General features: G+C 45.2%; 1 protein-coding gene across 1 annotated transcript; it reads left to right on the top strand.

Moving 5' to 3' along the window:
• Positions 1 to 916: 916 nt before the first annotated feature.
• Positions 917 to 10816, top strand: LOC142771039 (uncharacterized). Its single transcript, XM_075872706.1, has 7 exons — positions 917 to 1103; positions 1561 to 1620; positions 1692 to 1751; positions 1815 to 1919; positions 1975 to 2088; positions 2384 to 3396; positions 10754 to 10816. The coding sequence occupies exons 1-7, from the start codon at positions 941 to 943 to the stop codon at positions 10814 to 10816; spliced, it is 1578 nt and encodes a 525-aa protein (XP_075728821.1). The 5' UTR covers positions 917 to 940.
• Positions 10817 to 11061: the final 245 nt, after the last annotated feature.

Below are 11061 nucleotides of genomic sequence, written 5' to 3' on the forward strand. Positions count from 1 at the left end.
GAGTATTTGACGAAATCTTCTGCAGAGCCCAGTTCTGTGCTCAAATCTTGATCGTCCGTGTCCATGGCTTCCTTTGCCGTTACCTGGTCGTCGTCCGTTGTGTTATTGGCTGCTGCATTGGCACGCCCAAGAGAGTTGCTGGTAGTCGATGCACTGCTCCCCGGTCCGCCGCTAGTCCTAGCCTGGTGGCCGGGCATGCCAGGCCCTTGGTCACTTCAGAAGGGAAGAAATCGGTGTCGTTGTCCCGATAACTTGGTGTCAAAATGATCACGTCATACTTCCAGACACACTCTGCGTTTGCTTTAAAGAAGCCACGAAGTTTAACGCAAAAACAGGCAAAATTTTGAGGAGCCGAGACGAACGCGTCCGATCCGCTCGACGCCACCTAGCGTCATCCAAGGTGTTCTAAAGTTTCCAGGCCGCGATACCATTGCATTACAAGGGATAGCGGCCTGGAAACTTCTAAAGATGTTCGTTCGTGGTCTTGACGTATATCTTTGTAAGTAAGAGTTTTATGGGTCAGAGATGTATCACTGGTTTTGTATTGTGCATAGATTAGCTAATCATTCAAAGGGGTTTGCTGGTACACGTATGACGTGCACATATCTTTTTCGTAATTTGACAGCGAAGCATCCACTCACTAACATTTTCAGACCGCGCTGATGCCATGCCGTCCGGCGGTCCAAGCTACGGCAGCTATCGTGGTCCAAGCTACTGCTGTGTATCGTGGTGCTTCAACAATGGCAGAACCCACAAGAAGCCTGGGACGAGTTTCTTCCGCATACCACGGTACGGCAGGTGTGTTAAAGCTTTCGTATGGTTTGCATGTCTGTAGGCTTACTGTTCGTACTTGCTAAGTGAGGGTAACAATAAAAAATCACTATTCAAGCACTTCCCCTTTCAGATGATAGTTCATTGCCAATGCAGGATGAAAGCATGAATGCAGTATGCTGGACGCGATGATCTCCTGAGTAAGCCGGCCAGCCTATTGTACGCAACGTACAGGGTTTGTAGCGACCATTTTACTGCTCAAAGTTTCATGGACCCTGGGCACACAAGGCTTACAAGAATGGCTGTTCCCAGTGTGCAACCAGCTGCACCATGTAAGTGATTGACTGAAACTCAAATATGTGCAATAGCAGCCACTTGTATTGAATCAGTGGCGACAGTTAACGGTGAAGATCTTTGTAGCCGATGGAGAAACCTCACTACAGAAGTAACACTTGGAAAGTCTTAAATTCTGTGAATTGTGGGCTATTACCTTCCTAACAGCAGCTTTACATTTCTGTCATGTTTTGATGCTCTGGACCTGCGCAACTTGTTTTGAAAGACTTTAAAGGGCTATTTCACGTTATCTTCAAGCCTGAGTGCACATGTACGTATACCTTTCATCAGTGAAAGCTGCCACTGTTGATAATTCCAAAAATCACAAATTACTTGTTTCCTAGTTGGTGCCGTCTCTTTTCTTCCACGTTCGACCAATTTATGCGTTTGAAAGAGCTGTTTAAGTTTCCCCATGCTACAAGCTTTGTAACTTGTACCAACTGCACATATATGCAGGTTCTCTGAGCGTCGCTTCAAGTAGTGACTGTGACATGGCTGCAGAAGCTGCACTGCAAGGTGCGGATGAGCTTCAGTTTGTGTTATTTTAAGCCTCTTACTGACACATTCTCGTAATTTCATTTCTTTAGGACCTGCGGTAGAGGCTTCAAAAAGCGGCTCCCACACATTGAGGTGCCCCGATGAACAGGGTGCGTTCAGTGTCGCGATTTCTTTTTTTTTACCCAAATTGACTGTTGACCAAACCTCTGCAGGTGGCAGCTCCCTTGTAGCTGGTGAAAGAATTTCTGCTGATTTCGTCTTGCCGGAGAAAACCTTAACCAGTCGTTCAGCTGTCACAAAAGGAACCTGTGTGGCCGGTAAGTTGTATGTTCACTTCAACACCAGAGTGGATTGATATAGAGACTTCCGCAGGCCGCTCGCAAGATTGTTCCGACAGCACTGTCCGAGGCACTGAACAAGCTTCACAAGACCCTCCAGAAGACGTCTCCGCCAACAGCTGTACGCCTGAGTGCCTTAGAGATAATGGTGACTATGCTTTTATTGCAGCAGTTTTTATTGTGCTATTTTATGTTTAGGACATTCTGAGGAAACTATCCTCAAAAGGACAATACGTGTGCACTTACAAAATGTAAGGGTGGGCTCTCAGTGATTTTCATTTTTTTGTGCATTGTCAACATTGTGAATGGTTTGTTTTTAGGTAGTGGAATCGAAAACTTTGTACCACAGAAAGTTGTGCACCTTGGGTCTGAAAGAGCGAGGAAAGTGCTCGTATGGGATTAGTTGTTCTTCGCTTTTACATCAATTTTTTTGTTTATTGCAGTGCGTTCCTGTGTGCCAGCGACAATGTCTCCATCAATGAAGTACAAGCAAACCATTAAACATCTGCAAGCCAAAGTAGCAGCACAGCGGAAAACTATCAAAAGACTGCAGAGACAGCCTCACCAAGCACCGTCATCGACTTCGAAGGCCCTTGAAGTTATCCGACCGCACGTCACCGAGGAGGTTTTTAAACTTCTTTCTGCACATGTTCGCTTGAGGCCCAAACGCAAGGGCAAGCGGTTTCCCGTGTGGTTCAAGAAATTCGCTCTTCACTTAAACTTCCGAGGTCCGCGAGCATACCGATTTCTGGCTCCATATTTTTCTTTGCCCTCCCGGCGTTCATTAAGGAGGTGGCTAGCTAATGTAAAGATGACTCCAGGCATAATTCCAGGAATCCTTACTTCCATTGCAACAAATACTCATGCTTGGAGTGAACGGGACCGAGTGTGCGCTTTAGTTTTCGACGAAATAGCACTCAAAAAGAATTTGTACTATGATGCTTCAAGAGACGTTGTCCAGGGTTTTACAGATGATGGCACTCATCGCACTTCAACCATCGCTGATCGAGCACTGGTTTTTCTGCTTGTTGGTGTTTCGAGAAAGTGGGTTCAACCGGTTGCTTTTACTATAGGGCACACATCAACACCATCATCTGTTTTGCATAACTTGCTGGTGTCACTCATTATGAAGCTTAGGAGCATTAATATTGCAGTGAAAGCAGTCATTTGTGACCAGGGCAGTTCAAATGTAAGTCTCGCTAACCAACTAAGAGTGACTGTAGCAAAGCCTTTTTTTGAAGTTAATGGTGAGCGGTTATATTACATTTTTGATGTTCCGCATTTAATTAAAACAACGCGCAATAATGTCCAAGCACACAAGTTATACATTGGGGATGACATCGTTAACTGGTCGCACATTGTAAGCTTTTACCAATCCTCACATGAGTTGCGGTTGCGATTGGCTCCAAAGTTGACTGAACGGCACGTTCATCAGAAACCTTTTCCTAATATGAAGGTCAGCAGAGCAACTCAGGTCCTCAGTGCATCAGTTTCGATTGCTATCACGGCAATGGTGTATGCGAAGGTGCTGCCTGCCTCGGCCATCACTACAGCTCAATTTTGTGATCAATTTCGGACAGGATTTTCGATGCCTTGAACTGGTCGAGTAAAAAAAGAACTTCGCAAAAGCTGCGGCATGCAATCATGAAAAATGATTCAGAGCTGATTGACTTCCTCCGAGGCCTGCTTCCCTGGATTGCATCATGGCAGTTTGTTGGCAGACGTCAACAACAAACCATCGTAGGTTGGCAAATTACAATTCAGGCAATTTGTCAACTATGGGACGACCTCTCCAAAAATTACAATTTTGAATACCTGTTAACACGCAGGCTTCAACAGGATCCTCTGGAGAACATATTTGGCCACATTAGGCAAAAACAGGGTTGTAACACCAACCCCAATGTAGCACAATTTATTTGTGGCCTGAAGCACATCTGCATAAGAAAACTCTTCAAGCTGTCAGAATACGGAAATGTCGAGGATGATGAATGTGACCTTCTCCAAGAGCAGCTCTCGCCATTCTCCCTCACCAGTGCGTCTCTTGTGGATAATGAGGAGTGTGCACAGCCACAGCCTGACGACTTTCCCGCTCTAGACGATCTCTCTGAACTTGCGACAAACATTCACTCCCATATTATCGATGACTCCGCTGCATATTATGTAGCTGGTTTTCTCATCAAACACTTCCTTCGGAATGCATGTGACGGTTGCAGTTGCCCACAGTTACTGAAAGACGACAGTGAGACGCTTAAGGGAACCCACCAGTATTTCACAATGCTCAAAGCATACCACGTCCCCAGCAAACTTTTTGGGAATCTCACTGTGCCATCAGAAGCAGCTTTTGCATACGTACCACAACTTGAATCTCACTTTCTTGACATAATTGAGGCCACTGCACATCACCTGAAAGTGTGCGATGTTTTGTATCACCATCTGTCAAGTGTTGGCGATTTTCATTTCTGCTCTGCTGGGTGTCGCGATAAATTTCTGAAAATGTTTTGCCGGGTTCGTTTATGTTGGCATGTGCGTTTTGTGAACCGAAACTTAGACAGGGTTAGGTTCCAGTCTTCAATCTCGGGCATACAGCTTGACAAGTTCAAAGGTTAGCAATTAGCGGCGGGTTTACACTAAAGTATTCGAGTTGAGCCGAATCCTGCAATAGCTTTGTTATGTTATTACTTCGTTACAGCAGACTTCATTATGGTCTTATATGCTTATATTCAGTTCAACTGGACTAACCACTCCTTCGTTGCATTCATTGTTTTGGTTACCCGCTATGAGGAGTACGAACACTGTGTATTCGCTCGAAGTGATTTGCATAACCTTAAAAAGAATGTTGGGTATCCTGTATGTATTTTTTGTAGCAAATACGGGTGAACTGTACACTTTACTGCGGGTCGCTTGGTCACTGTGTATGCTTTATCTCTCCAGCTCAAGTAACATATCGATAACAAAACCGCTTGTTGAAATGTCTTCGAGCGGGTAAGGAACACAGTATGAAGTGGGCACGGTTCATGTTATCACGCTTTTCGTATTTTAGCTTCTCATCAACCTTCTCATCTTGCCCATCAAAATTTTCAAAAGAATACCCAAACTTGTAGCGTTTGATGGGGCTGCGGACGCTGCCATTTTATTTTTATATAGATTGTGAGTGATAACGTACGATGTAGAGCCTTTGTGAAAAATAATGAGCCAAAGTGGTTTCCTTCTGCTTTTTATTAGCCCTGTAATACCGCTCTCGTAGCACCAATTAAAGTCCACAATTCTGGATAAAGTGATGACTACAATCTATATTAGCTCGCAAGCGTCACAGCAACACCCAGACGCAAATCACTTGGGATCTTAAGTTTTTGATGAAGGCGACGCATAACAAAAGCCACAAGACCTGCCAGTGTTGTAGCATAAAGTTTGTCTTTCACGTAGTGAGCAAGCTGCAAAGCCCTACCTTTCTGAGGACAAGCAGGCATCAAGTCTGCTTTTTTTTCATTTTGGACTAGCTGTTCTTAAGCACAGCCAGCACACTGCACCTTTGCCTTTCTGCTATATTGTGTCGTGTGGTTTCTGTGCGCTCTTTTTTTCTATGCATTATTTCGGTTAAGCCCAGGCGTGATTCGCGACTTCATTGCTGTGTATATGTCACTTCTTCCTTCTTCATCAGCATTGTGCGCTGTGTTTTTGCCATAGATCCTTACTTACCCACTGGCCCGGTGTGTCATACTTCACCAGCTTCTCGGCTGCTGCCAACTCTAGCGATGTGTGCGTTGTCTGTGTTCTCTATGTATTTGTTAAAATATTTGTTACAATTTATTTGTAAGGCGAGATGCATTCGTTGTCTACCTTTGTCATATTGTGCTTTTTATATTCTTATACTCTACCTTGCCTTTGAATAAAACATTGCGGATGCTCTGTTTCTTTGACTGATATATACATTGATCACTTGTTAAAAAAGAAAAACACAAGCGCGATGAATAAAACCGTAGTGAATTATCATTACCTGCATCTCTTTTTATTATAACTTAATCGAAATAAAAATTACGTCACGACCGATTCGCACGAACCACTGAACAAAACAAAACAGGGAATCGCTAAATCAAAACGACCTACAAAAACTATCCATTTGGGCGATGAATAGTGGTCTGAAATCATGAACTTTCGTCATAGCCAAACGTCGGTTATGTAAAGTAATTCAAAATTAGCGCCAGTGAAACCGAAACCGGAAGCGCACGCCGACAACCACTAGGTGTGCTAGAGTCGATTGAGCCGCTGAGGTCTATGGGAGTGTCCACTCTTCACCTTTTTTATTTCTCTATGGTAGGAGAAGCAACGGCAGTTGTCCGGACGTCACACCATATCAGTAGCGACGAGTGTGTTGGCGTCCCTTGCTGAGAAACTGTGCGTCCGTCCATAGCCTCCTCTATAACTTTGTGCCCGAGCGGTCGGTCCCTCAGCGCCGTCCCCCGAGCTATTATGGGATGCGAGCGCTCCTGGCGGAGCGCCGAGGCGCAAAACGAGAGAATGGATGGCAGCTATGGAGAAAAAACCGGCTTTGAGTAACTACCGAAAGGGCAAAAATGAAATAAGGAGGGAGGCATTTTACGATAATTCAAGGGGAAGCGCTTTACTGTTTGAAGCGAGATCGGGTTGCCTTAGAACGCGTAGTTATAAAGCAAGATTCAGTAAAGAAGAAGAACAATGCACATGCTGCGGGAAAGATAAGGAAACGGCGGAGCATGTTCTGATTGAATGTGGAGATATCCACCCAGGTGTACTCCTGTATCCGTCAACTGAGCTCGTAATGGTTCTAAATTCTCTAAAGAATTACGCGGAAGTTTTCCTCGCAAGAGCGAGAAAGATGAATCAGCCACTGAAGGCTGCCGTTGACAACGCCGCGCAAATACTACAGAAACGTGACAAACTCAAGTGCTCGACCCCGGGACATCATAAAAAACTTTTGGAGGTTGTGCTCGTGAAGTTTCTCCGCCCACTTTTTCTGAACTTCGCATAAACGCAAGCGTGCATAGGCCGCGTCGTCTGCTGTTATTATGGGATCGGTGCGGCATCTGGCGGCGAGCGCCAAAACTATAAGGGACGGATGGCGCGTATGTATTTAGCGCTAATGCGCGGGCACAAAAAAATATAGGAGGCTATGGTCCGTCGAGGACACTGGGTGCTTTTGAAGAGACACTCGACGCGTCCTCATCCGTCAGAGACGCCGCGCGCGTCTACCAGTGGGGCTACCCCGTACTTCTTCAGTATATCGGCGCCTACAAAAGGCCGGTGCATCTATAGCGTTGCAGCTTGCCCGTTTACGTTCTGTACATACGTTGTAAATATAAACGCTTTGTTTCTTTCTGGCTGCCTTTTGCCTTGCCACTGCCTGGATGCTTCTGCAGCTGGCCATGACAACTTCTAGCGCGTTTGTTTTGCTGGTGCTTGTGTTGCACGTGCGTATGAGAGCAGACGAAACTCAGAACGATGTGCGTCACAGCTTTGTGTGATAACGTGGCCTAGCCACCTATGCATCGAAGCCACTGCCCATTTCGGCGCTGCGAAACCGAAACCGAAAATGGTCCACATAAGTAAAGCAATATTAAACCATTAGGCGAAAACTTACGAATCTCGGTGTTTGTATCATGCTTCCTGGAGCTGAAGGAAACGCTTACAGCGAAGAACATGCAATGCACAGATTTGGCGTCACCTCCCCTTTAACCAGAAATTGAGGCATCCTGTTTGCTACCCTGCGCTAAGAGAAGAGAGATTGGGGAAGAAAGACGGAAAACAAAGTGAAGAGCGAAATCAACGTGCAAAAAAAAATGTGAGCTGGGGTGCCATAGCCTATACAATAGGCCACTACCATGCAAAAAAGTTCAAGAAGGCCTTAACTGATTTTCTGTGCGAACACAAATCATGTCGTCTTTCAAGCATTAATTGTTCTGACAAAGGTCTGTCGTCAAGGCCAGCTAACGTAGCAGCTAACTGCCGTCTTTTCACGCTGTAACGAGGGCAGGGACAAAGAACGTGCTCTATCGTTTCATCGCTGGCGCAATGATCGCAAGCAGCACTGTCTTCCATGCCGATTCGGAAGGCGAAAACTTTGGTGAAACCGACACCAAGCCACAGCCGGCAAAGCACGATTGTCTCAAGTGGAGAGAGTCTGGATGGAGGCCGAAACTGACGAGATGTGTCCAGCCTATGCAGTCATGTGTGCCGAAAGCACTCAGCGTTTTACAGGAATTTCATTTCTTCATTGGCAATTTTTAGTGCAAAAATTACTGTCATGACCAGGGAAGCACGGTAACGAAAACTAGGTAGAGAAACTGATATATGGAAGCAAGCCAGAAAAAATGTAGAAAATAAAGGAGGTAGAAACAAGAAATCAATGTAAACAAATCGAGAAAAATACTGAAAAACTGTAAAAGAGAGCATAAATGCAAGAGAGGAATAATGAAAAAAACACATTGAGAAACAAAGAAGACTACCCAACTCTGGACTTGCTACAGGCTTTGCACGCATAGGGCAAAGCTGCCTTACTTGCTAAAGCATCAACAGAAGTTTTGTAACTTTTGGCTAACTTGTCAGAACTGGTTTTGATAGGGGCTAATTCTTATGCCACAGTTAGATCCATCGATTGCCAAACGGGCTGACAGCTATCGAATAAGGCTCTATACGGCACCGTCTGTTGTGCTCAGCGCGATAAAGACGTGAAATCCTCCGGAATATTAGCCTCGAGGAGACTGCGTCGGCTTATCCCAGTTGCAACTGCTGGGCCTAAGACTCCCACTCGCTTTCCATAGTTGCACTAACTCGCATAATCCAGTTGTATTTAAACTTTGGCAGGAAAATGGCATTTGCAGGTTAGCTAACACCTGGCATGAGAAAGTGGCGCTCGCTAAAAGTTGCAGCGTTGGTACTTCAGCGAGTAGAATGCCTAAGTTTTTGAAAAAGCACCTCTAAGCTTGTCGACGAGCACGTGAGCGCTGGCTCGAAAATCGTAGAACTGGTGGGTCTTGTGTTAATGTTTAAAACGTCTTATCGAGTGTTTTAGAAGGGGGCAGGGCATAAATGAAAGAGAGGAAAAAAAGAAGCATACTTGTAATCGTGCGAATTCACAGTCTGACTTTAATTAAACCTGGCTCAATATGCAATAATGAATGCAGCAAGGACGCAATATGTTTAGGAATATTTTCTATGTAGCCGGATACACCGAGTCGCAGCTGCACTGTGTTTGCTTATGTGAGCGTGCCTACTAGCCACACGGAGCTTGTACATAGAGCAGCAGAAGCATACGTTTCGTGTCAGAACTTTGATCCCTTCAGTGTTCTCACGGTCCATTTCCAATGCGAAATTGTTTGACGTCGCATAAACTACGTTAGTTGGTGGCTGCGAGTTGCTCGCCGAGTGTGAATGTATGCTGCCTCTGCATGAAACACGCCCCGCCGCGGTAGTCTAGTGGCTGAAGTACTCGGCCGCTGACCCGCAGGTCACGGAATCCAATCCCGGCTGCGGCGGCTGCATTTCCGATGGAGGCGGAAATGCCGTAGGTCTGTGTGCTCAGATTTGGGCGCTTGTTAAAGAACCCCAGGTGGTCTAAATTTCCGGAGCCCTCCACTACAGGGTCTCTCAAAATCATATGGTGCTTTTGGGACGTTAAATCCTACATATCAACCGAACAATAAATCTGCATGAAACAGCATGCCTTCGTTTGGATACAAAGGGGACGCCGTTCTCATGAGACCGATGTAAAATAGCACTCTACTGTTTGCCCTTTCTATCACGTCTTTTTGACAGGCATCCGCCCCGGTGGTCTAGTGACTGAAGCACTCGGCTGCTGAACCAAAACACCTGACTTCTAGAACTCATATGCTGAGACTGAATTGTAGAGCAACCATATCATTATAATAATTACGCTTTACCTTCGTCTGACTTCGTGCTTCAGCTGTAATGAGGGCAATAGATTTTAGTACTACCACACTGCTGTTACGGATATGAAGTGAAAAAAGACGACGAGCCGGAGAAGCTGACAGGCGAGCGTTTGGTGGTGAGCCGTCTTGATTCATGGCTGTGTTTTTCTCCCATAAATACAGCTTGTTATACGCATATAACTTCGTAACATACAGGTTAGAGGTGTTGGAAGCTTCAAGGTGCTGTTGTATCTCTCTTGGCTAGTGTTCACGCGGAAAAGCGTTTTACGTACGCAATGACCACTCCCACGTAAAACTGTCGTCTTTACAGCTTTTTTTTATTTTCATTTCTGGGTGTCACTTTCGCAATTTTTGTTATGATCACAACGCTGCTGGCATCCGGCCTATTGAAATACCTTAAACTGCGGCTCATAAACGTGGAAGTACTAATGGACTCGGCAATTCTATTTGTGGCTTCCTTTCTCGCCACCTCGGCACCGATCGCCATGAATAATTCAGGGACACGCCTCAGTTTTGATAGACTCCGGCGCCTCCTAATCGTTGGTGTTTAAATGCTGCGGATCTTGCCGCTGTCAGTTTAAATTCACAGTGAGCTCACGTCCCGTGTGATGGTTTCGATTTAACCAGACCACGTAGACACAATCAAGAAGCTAGAAATAGCCTTCGATAAAAAGCAAATCACACCTTGCGTAGTAAGACACGATTGCTACCACGGTGTAGGGCACAGTTATTATTTATACACGGGAATACACTACCAGGAAGCAGGATGACAAATTAAGAAGCGTTTTTGGGCAAATATTAATAACACCATGTTGTTGTAAGAATCGGCAAAAGAGTGCCTTGGTTGCGCGTGCTGACCTAATTTTGTGTGTTTGCTTTTCGAGTTTATAGAGTGCCCGCATGTCTCCAGCAGCACTTACGTTGGCTCGGAGGAATCGCTCAAGCAAGCCATAGCGACGACTACTATGAGAAAAAAAAACTTTCGCCTTGGCTGAGCCTACAGCCAGCTTCTGTGGAGACTATTCGAGACTTCTCAAGTTTGTTTTATAACTTCGAATCCTTGCAATGGTGACACTTTAGCAGGGGCGTATTTGAATAATACAAAAAGAAAGTTCAAAATATTATTGTAGTGTCTACGTTTCTTCAGTTCATTATGACCTTTATGTCTCTCTGCGCTGTTGTGTTTCTCTTAGAGATCA

The sequence above is a fragment of the Rhipicephalus microplus genome, chromosome 1 (genome assembly GCF_043290135.1).
Source record: "Rhipicephalus microplus isolate Deutch F79 chromosome 1, USDA_Rmic, whole genome shotgun sequence".
In the NCBI taxonomy this organism is placed as follows: Eukaryota; Metazoa; Arthropoda; class Arachnida; order Ixodida; family Ixodidae; genus Rhipicephalus; species Rhipicephalus microplus.